This window comes from Etheostoma cragini, chromosome 9 (assembly GCF_013103735.1).
Source record: "Etheostoma cragini isolate CJK2018 chromosome 9, CSU_Ecrag_1.0, whole genome shotgun sequence".
NCBI classification, from domain to species: domain Eukaryota; kingdom Metazoa; phylum Chordata; class Actinopteri; order Perciformes; family Percidae; genus Etheostoma; species Etheostoma cragini.
Window position 1 is genome coordinate 26,265,052 of NC_048415.1, and position 20,240 is coordinate 26,285,291.

The 20,240-nt window shown below is 43.3% G+C and overlaps 3 protein-coding genes across 7 annotated transcripts in view; all 3 read left to right on the forward strand.

Moving 5' to 3' along the window:
• The window catches only part of pde6d (phosphodiesterase 6D, cGMP-specific, rod, delta), a 27,826-nt gene extending 21,338 nt beyond the window's left edge, over positions 1-6,488 (forward strand). For both annotated transcript variants that reach the window (XM_034880638.1, XM_034880637.1), the window contains 4 exons: positions 84-172; positions 1,409-1,534; positions 3,393-3,498; positions 5,287-6,488. In XM_034880638.1, the coding sequence (XP_034736529.1) occupies positions 84-172; positions 1,409-1,534; positions 3,393-3,498; positions 5,287-5,368 (403 nt within the window). In that variant the 3' untranslated portion in view covers positions 5,369-6,488. The remainder of the gene's footprint in view (positions 1-83; positions 173-1,408; positions 1,535-3,392; positions 3,499-5,286) is intronic.
• Positions 6,489-7,347: 859 nt separating this feature from the next.
• Positions 7,348-8,241, forward strand: nanos2 (nanos homolog 2). 4 transcript variants are annotated; one of them, XM_034880632.1, is made up of 2 exons: positions 7,348-7,621; positions 7,652-8,241. In XM_034880632.1, exons 1-2 carry the CDS (start codon positions 7,469-7,471, stop codon positions 8,009-8,011), a joined length of 513 nt encoding a protein of 170 aa, XP_034736523.1. In that variant the 5' UTR covers positions 7,348-7,468; the 3' UTR covers positions 8,012-8,241. The 4 variants fall into 4 exon arrangements, with proteins under 4 accessions (XP_034736523.1, XP_034736521.1, XP_034736524.1 ...); XM_034880630.1 differs by having other exon boundaries at positions 7,348-7,586; positions 7,617-8,241; XM_034880633.1 differs by having other exon boundaries at positions 7,348-7,586; positions 7,632-8,241.
• Positions 8,242-10,670: 2,429 nt separating this feature from the next.
• lmnb2 (lamin B2) lies at positions 10,671-18,788 on the forward strand. Its single transcript, XM_034880592.1, has 13 exons — positions 10,671-11,083; positions 13,024-13,160; positions 13,309-13,465; positions 13,927-14,052; positions 14,268-14,366; positions 14,867-14,938; positions 15,025-15,150; positions 15,268-15,488; positions 16,285-16,522; positions 16,602-16,709; positions 16,956-17,075; positions 17,474-17,551; positions 18,247-18,788. The coding sequence occupies exons 1-13, from the start codon at positions 10,868-10,870 to the stop codon at positions 18,280-18,282; spliced, it is 1,734 nt and encodes a 577-aa protein (XP_034736483.1). The 5' UTR covers positions 10,671-10,867; the 3' UTR covers positions 18,283-18,788.
• Positions 18,789-20,240: the final 1,452 nt, after the last annotated feature.

A 20,240-nucleotide genomic window follows, 5' to 3' on the forward strand; every position in this document is an offset into this window, starting at 1 on the left:
TTACACGAGCGCATTGTTCCCACTAAATATTCATGATGTTCTGCTCTGTAGCCGGTTGTTGTCGCTTAACATTTTCCTGACAGAAACTGGATGAATCTTCGAGATGCAGAGACGGGAAAAGTGCTGTGGCAGGGAACTGAGGACCTGTCTGTGCCAGGAGTCGAACATGAAGGTACATCGCACACACAAACACACACACACACACACACACTTACACACTCAAAAGGGCTTCTTGTTCAGTGGACTGACCAACATTTTTGAACCAACTAAAAAAATAAATAATACTAATACAGTGTACATGTTATTTACAGTATACTGCACAGTCTAAGGAGCAACATGAATGTAGTAGTACTGAAATAGGTAAAGTTACACACGGTTCATCACTCCTTTTAGTACAGATGATGAGATTTGCTCCTTAGATGAAGTTCAGGGGATCAGATCAGACCGCTTTCAAACCAGCTTACTCCAGTTCCTTACAATTATTAGTTATTCCCATCCATTCAGTATTCTGACTGTAGCTCAGAAGAAACATGATTCAAATATGTCACACACAGAAACAGGATGTTGTGAGCGGCTTCAGGCTGTGAATAAAGACTAGTGTGAAAATAAGAGCAAGATAATTTATAATATACAGTAAATATATGTGTATGTGAAGTGGACAAGCCCCTGTTTGAAGCCAGATTGTATAATGAAAACAACAATGTGCCACATGGCTGGGAATATATACATATAGGTCATTTTAATTGTATATTAGTGGTTTAGCTAGTTGGGTTAAATTGTACGGAAGTGATTATAAAGCTGTGTAATGAGCCGTACTGTAGCTAAAGTCTGACCATAACTACAGGCTTCATTAGACTTGTTGATGACATGTTGAAGGTATTCTGCCACACAAGGCAAAAAATGTTAGAATCCATGGTTGAAATTCAGACATTACCCCAAAGTAATGAAATAGGTGTGGCAGGTCACCTTTTTTAAATGAGAGACATGTCGGATTATATTCACGTCACCTTTTCACAACCCCTTCAATGTGTGATTAATGCTGTGTGTTTGATATTGTAGTGTGTTGTTTTCTATGATCATTTAAGATTTAAAGTGTCTCTGTGTATCCTGAAACTGCTCTTTATATCAAATATAGTATTACTACCACCAGTGTATAGATTAACAGAAGAAGAATCCTGATGTGCAGCACAATGACTCACGGTTGACTACAGGAACTAGTGTAATTCCGTTTAAAAATACTTAGCCATGAGTCGTTGGTGTTTATTTAAATGCTGATAATGCAGGCAGTTTAATGGTGCCTACAGAGGTCCTACAAACACAGTGTTGTACATCTCAAAGCTCTCGTTGCTATTGGTCACGTTTGGAACCCAAAGCTCTTCTCTCAGTTAATTCCAGTCTGTCTCTGCAGCTCGCGTCCCAAAGAAGATCCTGAAGTGTAAAGCCGTGTCCAGAGAACTGAACTTTTCCTCCTCAGAGAAACTGGAGAAGTTCAGACTGGAGCAGAAGGTTTTCTTCAAGGGACAGTGTCTAGAAGGTAATCTAGGCATTTTAAAGCTGCAGAATGTGAAACAGTGACAGTGTGGACCTTATGTCACAGACTTCTATGTATGTATATGTGCTCTGAACACCTCTACAGACCAATGAATCGGCGGGCCGATGTTATCGGCCGATATTAGGCATTTCTCCATATATCGGTATCTGCATTTAAAATGGCCAAATTTATTTTAAAATATGTCTTCATCAGAATCATTTATAATGACAAATTAATGATTCTGATAAAGGTTAAAAAATTTAAAACGGCCTGTCAACCATGTTATGAGCGTTGGCATTCCATAGTTTGTCCACCAGACGACGCTCTACAACGTTGCTGTTGGCAACACAGACTTTAAGTTTCATATCTTAAGTTTGTATTTTTATACATTTTATTTCTCAGAACTGTAATATATTTTGATGTTCCTCTGTTAGTGAGAACTCATAACTACAAATAACTAATGTTAAGGAAATCTGTTTATGTTTTGTAACGCGTTACTGGATTTTTTTTTTATATCGGCACATCGGATTTTTAAATAATCAAATATTTGTATCTGTATCGGTCGGGCTCTAGTATGTATGGATGTATGGATGTATGGATGTGTTGCAGAAAGAGCCACTAAAATGAGCATGCTAACCCGCTAGCCTTGCCCGTGCTGTCTCGCTTTGTACCTCGAGATGCGGTAGTGAGTCACTGTAGCGTCCACCATGAGACAGTCAGGTAACTGCGAGGCTGACATCAGTACACGTGCAATATTGGCATCAGGATCAGTCAGATCATAACATCAGCAGTGAGACTAAGGCAGGTATATGTAGCAATATAGCACAGGTACTTAACGCTTTGCTACAGCGCACATACTGTACATTTCCCCACCGCTAATGTCGAAATAACATGCATCAAACAGTTTTTCTTTGACATTGCCTATTTAATTGCGCTTTTAAATGTACGCAATTTACGGTATAATGGGCGCAGAAAGGCGCTGATTATACAATGAACTGAAGGTTTGGTAAATATGACGTAAGCTGATGTATCGCAGCGTGCGCTTTCTGCAGGTTGGCCACGGTGCTGATACTGATACATTCGCAAATGTAATGTACTGAACATCCGGCCCTAAGTGTTTTGAAGTGTGCAATTTGGCGCTTTGAGACACAGCAACTGTCCTTGGTGAAATTGCTTTTAAAGGTTTGCGCTCATCTGGGTGTGAGCTACAGAGTCACATTTAAGCTGAGTGTTTTACAAGCATTCAGGACTATAAAAACATGATTAAGGACTATCGATTGTTTGTTGGATGTCATTTGTTTTAAAGGTCCCATGGCATGAAAATTCCCCTTTGTGAGTTTTTTTTAACATTAATATGCGTTCCCCCAGCCTGCCTATGGTCCCCCAGTGGCTAGAAATGGTGATAGGGTTTAAACCGAGCCCTGGGTATCCTGCACTGCCTTTGAGAAAATGAATGCTCAGACGGGCCGATCTGAAATCTTGCCCCTTGTGAGGTCATAAGGAGCAAGGTTACCGCTCCTTTCTCTGCTTTGCCCACCCATGAGAGAGAGACATCATGGCTTTCAAATGAGCAAAGTGGCAGTTAGTCAAGGCCACCACCCCCACCAGTCTCTACTGTAAATCGCCCTTAACCTGTTATGTTCCCAGTTACTGTGTGTTTGCAGTGCTGTCCCCGCGGCCCTGCTGAACACAGCTGAGCTAACAGAGGTCCCGCGGGGACAACATACACCAACACAACATGTTTGTGTTGTCTTTTGAGCGTCATGGCACCCTAACACAGAGTATAAACTACAGCAGTGTTAATAATGAGCTTCTGTCCGTCTGTCTGTCTGTCTGTCTGTCTGTCTTTGTCTCTGTCCAGAATGGTTCTTTGAGTTTGGCTTTGTCATCCCCAACTCCACCAACACATGGCAGTCTCTGATTGAAGCAGCTCCAGAGTCCCAGATGATGCCAGCCAACGTTCTTACGTAAGTCTCACTTCTCTGTTGTACGATGCCATGCTGCTGACTAGAGCCTGGGAAAAAAAAAGAAGGTCTGCAGCCCAAAGTTGAGACCGAGTCAACTAGAACGTCAAACCCCATGTCATGCTGCGGTGGCCATTCATGCGCATGTGGATCAGACTTGTGGGTGTGTTTTTAAGGTGGTGTAAGAGTCCCGTGCAGGAAACAGGAAACATCACAGCCTCTGTTGCTGAGAAACCCCAAAACACAAGCTCTGAATTTCCCGGGGGTTGTGAAACAGCTGACTGTTTCCTCAGTCCCTCCTTCTCTTTTTCTGTCTCTCCGGTAGGGGTGCAAATCAACTCAATATCTTTCCCGCCATATCAAGTTGCGCAATATTATACAGAGGGGTGCAAGATATATATTGATTCAATATCGTTATCGCAATATATTGAAAGTGTCGCAATAAGTATGCAATATTTAGTTTATTTTGTGGAGCGCTGTGTCCCGTCTTTTAGCTGTGTGGCTTAGTTGCGTTTGATTTAGACCCCGCTTGAAACGCTATAATGATTATGTTTCATTTGTCAGTTGACGTGCTACTTGCACGTTAGTACGCATCAGCGCACGGGTCCACAACATGGCAATCCCTATGGAAGGTACCATGTGACGTGTGTGCATATTTAGACAGAATGACGGTGTAAGTGAAGAAATAGATGGATAACGAAACGGAACCAGTCAGAGAAGCAAAAAAGAAAGCTGTGTCCTGTTCCGTATTAATCTACATTACATCTGTATTTATTTTATACTATACAAACTCATGACCGAAAAAAACGAGCGACCGAGGGAGGGGGGCTGGTGTCTCCCTCAGAGATAGGGTGAGAAGCTCAGTCATCCGAGGGGAGCTCAGAGTAGAGCCGCTGCTCTTTCACGTCGAAAGGACCCAGTTGAGGTGGTTCGGACATCTGGTAAGGATGCCTCCTGGCCGCCTCCCTATGGAGGTGGTCCAGGCACGTCCAGCTAGGAGGAGGCCTCGGGGAAGACCCAGGACTAGGTGGAGAGATTATATCTCCAACCTGGCCGGGGGACGCCTCAGGATCCCCCAGTCGTAGCTGGTTGATGTGGCTCGGGAAAGGGAAGTTTGGGGTCCCTTACTGGTGCTGCTGCCCCCGCGACCCGATACCGGATAATCGGCTGAAGATGGATGGATGCAACCAGTAAAACATGTCCTGTTCAGTAGGCATGGTCCTCATCTATGTATTCACATTGGACCAGTCCTTTATTACAGCCAGTTAATATAAACCTTGTTTAATTTGTTATGAATCTATTTTGATGCGTTTTCCCGTAACTTTTGTAATTTTACATGTTTAAAAGTATTTAAATCAATATGTATCACAAAATGCGTAATCAATTTAGCAATATCACATTTTGTCTATATCGCGCAATCCTACTCTCCAGGAACTTAAGTTGCCTTCAAGTGCCCTTGGAAGTGTCCAGATCTATAAATCATTTCCCCATTTTCTTAAGTAGACATTTTGGCAATTCATTCAACCCCCCTGTTGTCCTTGGATCAAATTTGGTCCATTTTCAAAACATTTCTATATCAGAAATCTGTGTTTCTTTCAACCAAGTAGTCAAGAAAAAATAACGTGGATGGTTCCCTTCAAAGCTCTTTTCACAAGTAAAATAAATGATCAGTCATCTACTTTTATTGAATGTGGGTGTTGGGGGCTGGGGGAGTGGGGGAGCATAGATAGAACTGTTGTGGGAAGAATTCAGGTGTTCATGCCGATGTCTCCGTGTGTCTCTGTCTTCCAGTGGTAATGTGATCATAGAGACCAAGTTCTACGATGACGACCTCCATGTCAGTACCTCCAAGGTACGACTCTTCTACGTCTGACCTCTGACCGCTGAATCTTCCTTCCAAACTGACGTCCTGCCAAGGTCTATAGATAACCGAGGTTAGCTACAGTAAACGGCTCATTGCCGACCTGGGATCAGCGCATCTGGATGAACCCAGCTGGGCTCCCTCAGCCTGTGGCGTGAGCTTTGTGTTTGGTTGTTTTCTTGTTTTGTGTCCTCCTGAAAACTTGTTGTAGACCTTGGGAGGAGAGGGGAGAGGAGGAGAGCACCCTCTGCTGTTTCCTCTGTCTCTCTGCATCCCTAACCCTCCAGACTGTTCCACTGTAAATACCCTCCACTGATCTCCAGTCAGCCAGGGAGCCACTCAGGAACATGTCAGATGTGAAACCTGTCTGCTGGGACCTCCTCCTTTCTGTTGGAAACACTGCTCTCCATGTGGCAAGGGAGGATGCTCAGAGTCTCCGCAGAGCTGCGCTCAACGTTTCCTCCTGCTCATCAGAAACCCCTAGGCAACACTTCCTCCAGCTGTCCCACTTCCTGTGAAGTCCACTCTTCCTGACAGAGTAGATCGTCGTGTCCCGTTCCACCAGTGAAATGCAGCCTCTGTTTGTAGTCAGTAACTTGTAAAGTCAGAAAATGGTTCAGAGATATCAGAGAAATAGAAGTTTTACGCATGTTTTTGAGCACAACAACTCAGCTCTGAGACGTCAACTTTTACGAGCTGACCAGGACCGCCCGAATGCATCGTTGATGGCTGTCTCTGTGAGGTCGAGCGGTAGCTGTAGTCCTATGAAGCGGGACATAGCTTCCATCAACCTGTTTCCTGAGGACATGAGCCTGGTCAGAAGAGTGATGTTTTAGGAAGAGAAGCTGCACACTGACACGTCTTTTATTACAACCACTCACATGCTTGTACTTATAATGCTTGACTTTTAACTAAACCCTCATCCGGTGTAGACCCGCGTCATTTACTCTCAGTAGTTGACAGTTTGAGCCCAGCTAGCCCCAGATGCTAACAGCTGCTCAGCCCAGCTCTGTACACTCTGGCTTCACTGCGTGGATGTCACTGTTTGTTTTTTCCTAGCTAACTGAGCTGTGTAAAATAGTTTTAATATGACACAAGTTGTGGATTAAAGTTATCCAATGTTGTAATAACATGACGTGTGTGTGTGGTCCTTATTGTGTGGCTTTCAGATAACGTGTGTGTGTGTGCGCGTGTGCGTGTGTGTCACAGCTTTATTCTAACCAGCTGACATTAAGTAAAGACAGGCTGCTGCTCTACGTCACATTAGACTTTGTTTGCACAGCAGCTGATTGATCACATACAACTAACATGAGAATAAGAAGTTTGATGAAAGTATTCATACTTAGAGTGTGTTTTAATGTCCATACATTTAAAAAGACAGAGGAAAAAAAGAGCAGGCCAGATGGAGGTCAGACAGCAGGTGCTTAATGTCTGTCTGCACCTGCAGCTTCAACATTGTTACAGTAAGGAGTTCAGGTCAGCATCAGGTCACACACAAAAAGACAGAAAGAGACGCGCACACACACACACACACACACTGCCATACACACACACACAAAAAAAAGACAGACAGAGCAGACACTGTGGCACCAGAGCTCCTCAAATCAGCATCAGGTCACAGACGCAATTATTTAGTAGTATTAGTTTATGTTATGAGATACCTTTAGCCCCCAACATACAGCCAGGTTTTCATATTGTTTGATAGTTGTTTTAGACATATTTGTTTATTTATGTTACTCTTTCTTATACATGTGTTAATTTTCTTTTAATATGTTTATGTATGCATCATCCACCACTGCACATTCCCTGTGTGTTGTAGCCTACCTATTAGGCAATCATCCTTTCTAAGTCTAAATATTTTTTTATACAAGTTAGTATTGTGTGTGTGTCTGTCGGTCTGTGTGTGTGTCTGTGTCTGTGTCTGTGACCTCAGTGTGACCTGCAGCAGGTGCACCACCTGGATGAAAGGGCAGTCTGCCGGGAGGTGTCCGCATACGGCTCTTTCAGGTCGGGTCAGGGTCAGAACCGAAACATTGTTGCACTTTAAAGACTTTCAGATGTCTACAAATACGGGATGCTCCAACACACAACACACACGCTCGCTCTGCAGCCATGCAAAGACCGGTCAGGGTCCAGGGATTGCGGTCCCCCGCCTGGGACAGCGACTTCGACATGTGGCAAGACTACATGAAGCTGGGCTGCCTGCTCAAGAGGCTGGCCGAGAGCCACAGAGACCCCGGGGAGGGAGACCCCGGGGAGGGAGACTCCGGGGAGGGAGTCTCCGGGGAGAGAGACATCGAGGTCCCGAAGAGACAAACAGCGGCACCGTGGAGCCAGATCCGAGCCTCTCCAAACCTAGAGACCAGCTCCGTCAGCAGCCTGTCGGACTCCAGCTGCACCGGGACGGACACCAGCTGCACCGGGACCCCCTCTTCGGGGTTTTGTGGCTTCTGTAAGCAGAACGGGGAGTCTCCGCGGGTGTACCGGTCACACAACCTGAAATCAAACTACGGGAAAGTCACGTGCCCGATCCTCTGGAACTACACGTGTCCCATCTGTGAAGCCACCGGGGACCGAGCTCACACACGCCGCTACTGCCCGCAGGCACAGAGGGAGGAGGCTGGGCGGATGCTGCCGGGATCCCGGTCCTGGTAACACCGGGATACCATGTGGGACACTGAGGACACTGGAAACACTGTACATATTTACCTTAACATGTTTGGTCCATGAGTTCGTGTTTACATAGACAGCTGTTAAGTTTGGGCATTAACATGTTAGTGGCATCCTGCACAAAGAGAGAGAGTTTCATTCAGCGTTTAATTCACATGTTATCCTGTAATATCTGCCCTCTGTGTGCATTATCAGTAATAAATCAGGGAACAGTTCTTCTGCTTTGTTGTTTGATTTGAGATTGAAAACTTTTGGTTTCGGTCATTGAAAAAAAATAGACATATTTTTTCAATCAGATCTGACAATGCAGATAAAAAACATGATTTTGTAGAGGTTTTGGGTCTGGACATGGATGAGGTAGTTAAAATGTTGCTATGGACAGATGATTTTTCAGGATTTGTAATTTTCTAAAGTGTGAATAAAACATCCAATAAGGTCCTAATAAATTACATATTCCTTCAAAATCCCCCATTTAGTTTTTTGTTTTTTTTTTTTGACAATTCCAGGACAGATTATGTACGTTTCTAGTAGAATGTCCCTTATCTTCCAGGAAATGTCTTCCATTCATCAGATTAGAGGAAACATACACTCCCTATAATCCATCAAAAGTTTGCATAATAGCTGGTTCCTCCACCTGCTGCTTTCAGAGGGTCATAAACCAAACTACATCTCATATAGCCTATATTATATTGTTGCTTTATTATAAATGTGTCAAATGTCATTTTAGTTGAAACGCATTCCGGTGGCAAACCAATGTCTGGCTTTTATAGTGAAGCAACCAGAGAAAATGAAATCTACAGTGGCCTATATTTGACCGACAGTAGAGACAACTGATCAAAGTCAAAGTATCTTTATTAGTCTCTCTAAGGAGACATATGTTTTGGACACGGAGTAACATTGCGTTACAGACACACAACAACAAGCAAAGGGTTAAACCCTTAAAAGACAAATGTACAGTAAACATGGGCTACTCAAAGAGCTGTTTAAATCCCAAATTACATATTACCATTTTCTATACTTTTGCAAAAAATTAAATAAAATAAAAGCCATCCTTCCTACTTTCTTCTGTCGACCCATACATGGCTTATGATTCTACTTTCATACACATCCATGCATTCAGTTTTCAAAAAAATTGCAATCAGAATTCATTTATCCATTCATAAATATCCAGACACAGTATGTCATTTAATATTTTTTGGGAAAAGGAAAAAAAAACTCCTACACAACAAATCATGAATACTTTGAGCCCTTTGCTCAAATCACCTTTCACATAAAATTCATAAAACAGTTCAAACATAAATACATAATTTAAATAAAAGACACCTTTCTGTGAGTTTTAGTGATAGGGGGTGACTTCAGTTTGATCCACATCAGTAAAATGCATCATAAAAACTCTTAATATATATATATATATATATATATATATATGAGTAGCCCATGATAGGTGTAGGTGTGGCCAGTACTTTGAGATCTTCTCAACATTAAAAAAAGTGACAAAAATGTAAGAAAAAGCAATGATAGTGTTAAAAAACCCTTTTTTCATGGTTTACGTCGAAGACAACACAAGGGTTAAATATTCATTTACCAGAATCATTTATTTGTCATTATAAAGTATTCTGATTAATGAATAATAGCAAATAAATCATTCTGATAAATGAATATTTAACCCTTGTGTTGACTTCCCGTAAACCATGAAAAAAATTACAACACTATTATCGCTTTTTCTGACATTTTTAGGCAGAGGCATAGGGCAGAGAGGACAGTACATACACATCTGGACTCACACTAATACCTAGACACTTTACACACTACAACACAATTTATGGTAAATTTCTATGGTAAAGTTTTTTTTTTTATTGTTTTTATTATTATTACTGTTATTACCATTATATTTATACTGTCTTCCTCTTTTTTTTCTCTATACTGTATTCTTCTTGTATAAAAACAGATGCTGGAAATTTCAATTCCCTTGCAGGAGTCATCCTAAAAGGATTAATAAAGAGAAGTCAAAAAAATGTAATAAACACACTGTTGCAGTTCAGTTTATATGGAGGGAGTTGTGTCCTTGTTTGGAACACACATACCCAACCCTTATCTTTTTTCAAATGACACGTGTCACTTTCAAAATATTTTGGGATACAAATAGATTTGGGATGTTATTAAAGTCTAGTAAGCCATAATCTGAGTATGTACTATCTATGTCTCTGTAGACAGAGTGGAACGTACACATCAGAAAAGTCAGGATCTCGTGTCTGACTTTTACTTCCCTCACCTTATTTATAATACCGTATGTTGCTCTTTATATTACAACTTCCAACCTATTGCACTTGTGTATATTCTGTGGGCTACAGCAAATAATCATACAACAATGCATGCTGTCAATAGAAAGGGCAACCACGTGACTATAAAAAGTAGGCGTCTATTGTTTATGTGTCTATGTATGGGATGGCCAATGTGTCGAGAGGATCATGAAAGCCTCATTACTGCCTTGAGTGGGTGTGACTCATGTATACTTCAAGTTGTGTGTGTGAATGTATATATACGTAGTGTAAACAAGAGAGAGTGTGTGTGTGCGTGTGCGCGCGCGCGAGTCTTCCTTCACATTCTCCCACAATCCATTGCGAGACAGGAAGCGTCCTCTGCTTTTGGCGCGGTGATAGCGGTGTCGGCCATCTTGGAGTCTCTTCAGTGTGTTTCGAATTCAGAGAGCACGCGATTCATTGATTGGCCTCTTGTCGTTTAACAAGAAGAAAAACCTTTTCCGCGTCACCGTTTAACATTTATACGTATATTTTTTAGTGTTGTGTGTTGCTCTACCGGAGGATTGTTGAAAGAACCAGCATGGCGACCGCTACCCCGAGCCGTGAAGCTGGCCGGTCGGCGGCCTCCTCCACGCCTCTCTCGCCGACCAGGATTTCTCGCCTGCAGGAGAAACAGGACCTGCAGCACCTGAACGACCGTCTGGCCGTGTACATCGACCGTGTCCGGTCCTTGGAGCTGGAGAACGACCGGCTTATGGTCAAAGTGTCCGAGAAAGAGGAGGTGACGACCAGAGAGGTGAGTGAAGGCAGCCCTGTTCACTCACTCGTCTACCGGTAGTAATAAAGTACCACAAAGCAATACTATTACTGAGCTGTTCGTAATACCGTGAGGAATGGCTGCCGACTGGCCCTGTGCACTTATTAACCCTCCTGTTGTCCTCGGGTCAAATTTGACCCGTTGACAAAAATATATTATATATAATTTCTATATCATAACTATCACAAAAGAACGTTGAAAAGGGGACAAATGTTGAAAAAAATCAACAAAACAAGTTTAAACGCTGAAAAAAATCGGAAATACCGACAAAATCATATACAAAATTTGACTAAAACATAATGGTAAAAGTCAAAAGGCGACAACAAACTGTTAAATTGACTAAAACATAATTTTAAAAAGCGACAAAAAGTAACTTAAACATAATTAAAAAAAACAATAAAATTAAAAGTGTAGACAAAGAACAACAAAATGTTGAAATTTCAACCCAGAAAAACACACAATTTGAATGGTCGACGGGAAGACTAACGTTAGTCTACACAGTGACTTTGTTAGCGGTAATAAGAAAAATGCTGCTGCATTTCCTACCGTGCGTTCAAACGGGACCGGGAAGATCGGGCGGGTGGGTCTGCGCGCCAATCTATAAATATTACCCAAAGTTATGAGTTCGTGTTCTCATAACTTCCCTTGACGGAAGCGTGCTGAATCTACATTATATTTTTTGAAGCATTGCGTGGTTCAGCAACGTCAAGTTAAATCTTTAGGCATTTAAAATGAATTTGACCTGCATTAGAGTCTCACTGAGTGCTGCTTTTCCTTTACTCTGTGATGTAATCATACTTTTAGAGCGTTATGCTAGGAATGCTCTGTTTTAGTTACATGCTGAGGGCTATTCTGTCTGGCTCGTCGTGGATAAATGTGGCCCTCTAGACACCAACTTTAGCAGAAACACCGAAGCTGTTTCAGTACTTTCCCAGCTGTTGATATCTGTCCGCGGACAGATTTGATAACCGCGATTGCGTCACAACTGCAAGTTACAGTCACGAGACTTTTCAGGTCTATAGTTGGAATCAAAATGAAGACGGGTGTGGTCCGAGCACAGGCGCAGGAAGTAGGGCGATTCATCAGAATCAGAAATACTTTATTGATCCCGGAAGGGAAATTCTTTCTTAGTTGAGTAGAAATATAAGGAGTGTGGATATGTACGGTGTTTACATAGTTAAAATAATTTTTATGATTCAGTATTTACATAAGTAATGGTGAACACATCACATACTATCATATGAGGCTCGTGCATTCCCATCAACTTCTTCATTGTACTGAGTGGTCATTCATCCCCCACCCCTCCCCTACTTTAACCCCCTGGTGTGATGTGGATACCATAACAAGATGGTCTCTAGTTGCACATAGTAGTAGTATTAATCCAATCAAATTCAAATTATTTGTATCTTTTTTATTTTAGATGCACCAATCAGACATTCCCAGTTCTGGGTGCTCTGTATATATGTGGCTCTTATACCAGTGTGTAATTAATAAACCCAATGACTGGGGTCATCATGTGTTAGCCTACATCAGTCTGGACTTAAACACTGATTTCTTAACTCTGTAACAGCAACGATGTGACAAATACAATTATTCTATTGGCATAACGAATCTTAATCAAAACAAACGGGAATTACAATTTAACAAGTGTTAAATTTAGTGTTTATTCAGAGTGACAGTGGATACACATTAAAGAGGGAGAGAGATGGGGGTTGACACGTAGCAAAAGGCCGCGGGTCCGATTCTAACCCGGGCCGCTGCAGGAATCAGCCAACATGCGGCGAATGCTCTTACTGGCTGAGCTAGAGGCCGCCCCATGTTTTTTAAATGCAGCAACCAAATGGACCAACCATGAACTGTAAGGTTTCTTTTCCCACCTAGCCCTGTAGTAATGCGTGCATGTCTGTCCTTCTCTTCAGGTGGGCGGCCTGAAGGCTCTGTATGAGGCAGAGCTAGCTGATGCTCGGCGGGTTCTGGATGAAACGGCCAGAGAGAGAGCCAGGCTGCAGATCGACCTGGGCAAGGCTCAGGCTGACCTGGAGGAGGCCACACGCAGGTGATCTGACACAGTACACCTAACTACCACACAGGTCTCATTGTTGGAGATGAGATGAATCTGGAGACTATGTCTGCTTTGGAAATCAGGGCCTGTGGCCAGTTTAACGCCATAACGGGTTTCTCCTTCCCTTGTCCATGTCTCCCAGTGCCAAGAAGAAGGAAGGTGATCTTGCAGCAGCCGTGTCCAGGGCCAGTGGATTGGAAGCCCAGCTGAACAAGAGTGAGGCCTCTCTTTCTACAGCTCTAAGCCAGAATGCTGCTCTGTCCGCTGAGCTGGCTGATGTCAAGGGCCTGCTGGCTAAGGTGAGTACTGCAACCAGGGAAGAAAGACACTAGAGAGGGTTAATCCATCTGAAGATAACTGGAGTGTAGTTGTAATGAAATTTGGTGCTAAAGTACCCCCCCCCCCCCCCAGAAACGATACAAATCTGATCAGGAACCAGTGGGCACAGTGTCATAGCTCTCTCAATCACACTGAGGATAAGAGGTCGAGAAAGTCCTAAAATGGGTTAGGTGTGTAGGTATTACACATCCATATTAGCCACAGTAGCAGAGCTTCAGTAATTATTTTACATAACTGTCCACAAGATGATGCCGACATGAAGACATGGGACAGGGGGGCAATCGCAGACCAGGTTCAGAATAAATCCCATGGTCATCTTCTATACTATGAAACTCTTCTCAGGTTTTCTACCACAGCTTGCTCATCATGGGTCACTTGGGTAAACCCATTTTGTGTTTCCATGTGCTAATATTTGTTGTAGGCAGAGGACAGCCATGCGGTTGCTAAGCGCCAGCTGGAGGCGGAGACGCTGATGCGTGTAGACCTGGAGAACCGCTGTCAGTCACTGAGTGAAGATCTGGAGTTCAGGAAGAGCATGTTCGAAGAGGTAAGGGCTGGTTTCCCCTAACTACTCATGTAGACATTCATGTCAAATTCTCATCTCAAGTTAATCTTACTAAAATAATCCTTCGGGTGGTTGGTGTTTTCTACCGTAAAACACTTTGCGTTGTGTTTAGAAGAGAATACACTTCCTAACCGCAAAGCATTGACATGGTTCTAATGTATGGCATTTCCCACTCTGATCTTCTTTGTTGTGTTCAGGAGGTGCGCGAGTCCCGGCGTCGACAGGAGCAGAGGATCGTGGAGGTGGACTCTGGGGTCAGACACGACTACGAGTTCAAACTGGCCCAAGCTCTACAGGTACTAATAGAGACATGTCGGGAAACGGAGTGCAAATGTGGTGTTAGAGTGAATATGTCAAGGTCTGATCACATTTCCCTCCGTACATTGCTAAAGGGTTTTTGAATTTAAATGTCTGTGTGTTGAAGTGAGCGTACTGCATTTGTGACATGATGTTTGGCTGGGCCCACGGTGAATGGGACAGTTCATGTGAAAGGTTTCAGTAGCCTAATTAATGTGTATTTAAATAATGTTTGACATATTCAGATTTAACTTTATCAGGTATCAGTTTAATTTTTATAATGTCTATTAATAAAACCATCTGATCACAATTAGCTGATGTCCTCATGAGCACTTTGTGCTCCCGAACACTACAATATGACACTTGTTTGATAGAGAAAAGTCCCCCTACACTCACTTGAAGTTAAGTCTGTGTAAAGTAGAGAACCAGTGGTTATCAGAAAATGTGCACTTTGATTACAGTGCACCTAATTTAGGTGTGTGTTCGTTTGTTCCACCAGGACCTGCGCAGGCAACATGATGAGCAGGTCTCTCTGTATAAGGGAGAACTGGAGCAAACCTTCCAGGCCAAGGTGAGAGGCTAATTCCTTCTTCCATCTGTGGACGCTGCGACTCTGCACCAGAGTCTCACACAAAGTCTGTCTTGTTGTCCCTCTAGTTGGACAATGCCAAGGTGTCCTCTGAGATCAATGACAAGGCAGTGGGCACAGCCAGGGAGGAGCTGCAGGAGTCCCGTATGAGAATAGAGAGCCTGGGATATCAGCTCAGTGCCCTGCAGAAACAGGTACCGCTTAATGACCGCCTGTGCCATTCAGCTTCAGAATTATTATTATTATTATTATTATTATTATTATTATTAGCTGCACGAGTTGATGGTTCTGCTGGTCGTGTGTGTTTGTAGGCGGCTGCCTCCGAGGATCGCATCAGAGAGCTGGAGGAAATTCTGTCAGCAGAGCGAGACAAGCACCGGCGTGCCATGGAAGGAAAAGAACAAGAGATGAGCGAGCTGAGAGAGAGAATGAACGCCCAGCTCAGTGAATACCAGGAGCTGCTGGACGTCAAGCTCGCCCTAGATATGGAGATCAATGCATATAGGAAACTGCTGGAGGGAGAGGAGCACAGGTACAACAAACACACACACACACACACCACGTCCTGCAAAAGTATACCCCTCTGTCTGGGTGTGTACTATTTTGTTGCATTCCAGCCATGAATCAAAATGTCTACTTGTTATATAATGGACGGACACGAAATAGAAATGAAATGAAATAAATAAATAAAATGGTTTGGTGTCATGTAATTGCAACTTTATAGCATTTCATAACGTTTTGAAGCAGTGGCACCAATAATTTAATTTAGTGTATAGACCTTATCTAGCCTTATCTCATGTTATTATTTTGTGATTAACAATTTACAAAACACACAACTCGTTCTGATAGATAAAATGTGTAAAAATACAAACTTAAGATATGAAACTTAAAGTCCTTTTGAACAAAAACATATTAACAAAAAACCCAAGTGTTGCCAACAGTGACGTTGTGGAGTGTCTTCTGGAGAAACGGCAATGCTCATAACATGCTTGACAGTCCATTTTTCATTTTTAAATTTTCATTTATCAGTACAATTTATTTGGCATTATAAATGATTCTGATGAATGAATATCTTTTTCAATCGACCATTATAAATGCTGAAACCGATGACTAATATCGGCCCGCTGATACATCGATCAAGCTCTAGAGGAAATGTGTAAAAGACAAACAAAAAAAACCCGGGTAGGCTGACTGGTTTCTGTTGGCCTTGTTGTTGTGGCGTGGTTCTTGTGTCCTTCCTTCCTGTCGGCCTCTCGCAGCTCAGACCCGGCTGTGTCATGGACGGACGGATAGGATTACCTGACTGGTGAGCGCTGTGCTTCTTTCAGGCTGAAGCTGTCTCCCAGCCCGTCGGCCCGGGTCACCGTTGCCAGGACAACAGGATCTTCCTCCTCCCGCTCCACCAAGAGGAAGAGGGCGGAGGTGGAGGCCAAGGATCTGTCAGAGGTGGGGATAGGAGAGGAGCAGCTGCTCGTGTCGGAGGAGGCCGCAGCCAGCGGCGCAGTCACCATATCACCCACGGACATGGACGGAAACGCCGTCACGCTGGCCAATGACACCGATCAGGTGTGTAAGACTAACCGCACATGCTGACTGCGACAGGTAGAGTCTTCTGAGGTTAACAACCTGTTGTTGTGCTGTTTAGGACCAGCCGCTGGGCAGCTGGAGATTGAAGAGACAAGTGGACGATGGGGACGAGGTCGTTTACAAGTTCTCCCCAAAGTTTGTCCTGAAGGCGGGCCAGACAGTCACGGTGAGAAATATCACGAGAGCAGGATGGGAGAGTGCTGCCACTGTGGGACATCTCCTTCGAGCTTTGGTTGTATTTAACTGTGTATAACCTAATAGAAAATAGGAGACCTGAGCATCAGAACACTCACACAATGATGTGTAGCTGCTGGTCAGTGGGGCCCAATGAGACCAAACCCTGAAATAGGTGTGTTTTCAAGTGAAAGTGTGTGCTGAATAGTTGTCGTCTGTACCTGTTCCGTGTGTTCAGGTCTGGTCTGCTGATGCTGGCGTGTCCCACAGTCCGCCGTCTGACCTGTTGTGGAAGAGTCAGGCTTCCTGGGGCACAGGAAATGACATGGTTACCACTTTGGTCAACGCTGATGGCGAGGTAAAGATAACTACATATTTTCATGTCTGATTTGGGGTGTTGATGTGTTTTGGCTGAGGTGCGTGTTGATGTGTTATGGATGACATGCGTGTTGATGTGTTATGGATGACATGCGTGTTGATGTGTTATGGATGACACACGTGTTCATGTGTTTCGGCTGAGGTGCATGTTGATGTGTTATGGCTGAGGTGCATGTTGATGTGTTATGGCTGAGGTGCATGTTGATGTGTTATGGCTGAGGTGTGTGTTGATGTGTTTCGGCTGAGGTGCATGTTGATGTGTGTTGGCTGAGGTGCGTGTTGATGTGTTTTGGCTGAGGTGCGTGTTGATGTCTTGTCATGGCTGAGGGCAGCTTGCTGTTTGTTTTGAGTCATGGTGGCTGACTGCCTGTCCTGCAGGAGGTGGCCACCAGACGTGTCACCAAGACTGAGATGGAGGTGGAGAATGGAGAGGAAGAGGAGGAAGGGGCACAGACGGTGGGTAGACCAGTCCCCCATGAACATATCAATGAGGCCAGGCTAAATAACAGAAACAGCTCAGTGTAACACAATAAATGAGCCGAGAGTGAGACTGCATCAGCGAACCAGCCTAATAAACTGGTTTGTAAAACAACGACACCAATAGTGGCTGATATCGAACCTCAAAAACATCTGGGCCTCAGTACAGAACAAATACCCTGCCCTACTCTGCGTCCTGTCTAAAGTTTCGAACAACATTTCAGAATCCAGAACCAACTCCTAAACTCACGGCTGTCCTGTCATCTCAGACCTTCTGTCCATCTCAGTTTAGGAAAATCCTGACTCCGCTGGATTTGATTCTTTAGTCTTGTATCTCTGATCAGAATATGCCGATGAGAGTGATGAGCCATAATATCAATGGCTATCACTTGTAAAAATATGTAAATTTACTGTAAAATACGTAAAATCCCTAAATTAGGACCGCTCTTTAATAGCTGAACTCCTATCCTGAAATAAGATCAGAATTTCCCCTGAATGCAGTCGGGAGAAAGTTTCTGTAATACCAACCATCCTAAATTTCATCCTAAACTGAGATGAGTTTCAAACTGAGGAAGTTTCTGTAATGAGGCCGCTTATTCCTTTTGTTGAAAGTACATATATTCATCATAAAATGTCTTTTCTGATAATCTGGACCTTTTGTGTTTCTCCTACAGGGCAAGGTGTCATCCAGAGAGTGTGCCATCATGTGAAGCCTTCCCCTTCTGTCGGCTTTCACTTCCCCCTCATATATACATATATATTTCTCTAGAGCCACTCGGATATGATCATATCCATCTTATATCATTGTGGTTTTTTTTATTGGACTGACGGACTCTTTTTTTACTGCCCTCCGCATTTCTGGACCTTTTTTAACAATTCCTTTTACCTAAATCTTACTAGCAATGCCAAGGTCTGTGGGTCACAACGCTGATGGATCCAAAACTGTCTGGATATCTAAAAATAAACTACTCTCCATGTCCTCCTGCGGTTCACTTGTCCTTGGTGCACCGTAGGACACAATTGCCTGAAAAGCCCGAAAGAGGCTGGAATTCTGAACTTAGAGGGCTTGCTCTGTTAAGCTGTAATAAAGTCACAACTGTAGTGTTGAACAAATGAAATCAACTTCATTTGTGTGCTTACTAGATATTTACTTGTGTCTTCCGTTGAAAGGGCAGATTAACTAGTTTCCACAGTCCAAATTGACCACACGGTCTGTTAGAGGGCCGTGCAGAATCCTCCAACCTCTGCCCCCCCCCCCAATTCGGATCAGGATAAACTCCCAACAGAATTGAAATTAGTTGTAATAATGATGCATTATTGTGTGGGAGAGCTGATTTCTTTAATCCAAAATGTGCTCAATGTGCGCACCGCTGAACTCCAAGTCCCCCCCCCCCCCCCCCCCCCCCCCCCCCCCCTTTCATAATCACTTTGCTCCATCTGGCTCCGTCTTAATGGACGACCCATGTCTGAACCTTGTAGCAAAGGTTTGGAGAGGAGCGGAACTTGTCTCTGGAATCAGAAACACTACAGCTCAGTAAGGCTGACTGACATCAGTGATCCGTGCGACTCGCGCAGGCAGCCCAGCGCCTCTCCGAGGAGAAGGCTCTTGCTCGTGCTGCCCGCAAGCCCTGCTTAGTGTTAGGACCCGTAGTCAGGTATTGTCTCGGTCTTCTTAATCTACGTTGGAGTGGAGACCTCACTGACATGTGACATGTCATGGACATGACCGGTGCTTGTATGTAACTAGAGGCGCATGGGAACATGTGCTACACACCAGACCGGCTCCACGTGACCTCCGGTATGTTAAACTCACTGAACTGGTGAAAATAATAATAATGAGCTTAGAGATGGATCGACACTGGGGGTAGAGGCTCGAGCAGTGTCTGAGCTGTGTCTCCATTTTTCTTGTGTGTCTGCCGTGCTCTACATTACTAGTTATTTTTCTATAGAGTGGTTGTCTATGTAATCAATTTGTTTGCACAAGATAATTAATTTCTTGTTTTTAGGATTTCTGGGAGGATTAAATTTGTGTGTTTTATTACCTGTGTTTTTTTATTTTTAAGTATATTGAGGGTTCTGATGAACCAGTACTGAACCGAACAGTCCAAGTGGTCACATGCTCAGGTCCGGCAGTGTGGCTCTAACGGACAATTGGGGTTTTATATTGACAACTGAAATATGATGGTATTTCAGTCCCTCCAGGAATGAAAGCTTACTGGTAATGCCAAATTAAAGTTGATCCAGAACTCCAATAAGGTTCAGTCTCCATGGAACTAAAGTACAGTAAGAGATGAAATGCGCATAAATGAACTCAGTTCCCATGTTCCTGGAGGGACTGTCACGTGATGAAGCTTTTTGTGATATTTCATTTAACGTAGAAGTGTTGTGGGGGATGGCCAAATGTGAGTCTTTATTCATGACTGTTGAACTACTTTTGTACACAATAAATGTTTTACATATACACATTTGATGTCTGTATTATTAATACACACGTGGCACTGTGTTACAGTGTGCTCACAGTGGTGCAAAGTATTCAACCGGTTTTATTTCTTTAAAGAAGCCAGAATGGAAGACCAGGCAGTAAAGCTTTTTGTAGCCTAAGTATCTGGAACGGGTTTAATTTTTTAATTTTAGTTTATTCTTTCTCTTTATTGTTAATTTACTTACA

What these genes read in the sequence shown, in the direction of transcription:
- nanos2 (XM_034880629.1), top strand. Translation starts at nt 7,469, where the DNA reads ATGCAAAGACCGGTCAGGGTCCAGGGATTGCGGTCCCCCGCCTGGGAC.
- lmnb2 (XM_034880592.1), top strand. Translation starts at nt 10,868, where the DNA reads ATGGCGACCGCTACCCCGAGCCGTGAAGCTGGCCGGTCGGCGGCCTCC. An exon ending in AGGAGGTGACGACCAGAGAG is followed by an intron (nt 11,084 to 13,023) that starts GTGAGTGAAGGC and finishes CCTTCTCTTCAG; the next exon opens with GTGGGCGGCCTGAAGGCTCT. An exon ending in TGGTCAACGCTGATGGCGAG is followed by an intron (nt 17,076 to 17,473) that starts GTAAAGATAACT and finishes CCTGTCCTGCAG; the next exon opens with GAGGTGGCCACCAGACGTGT.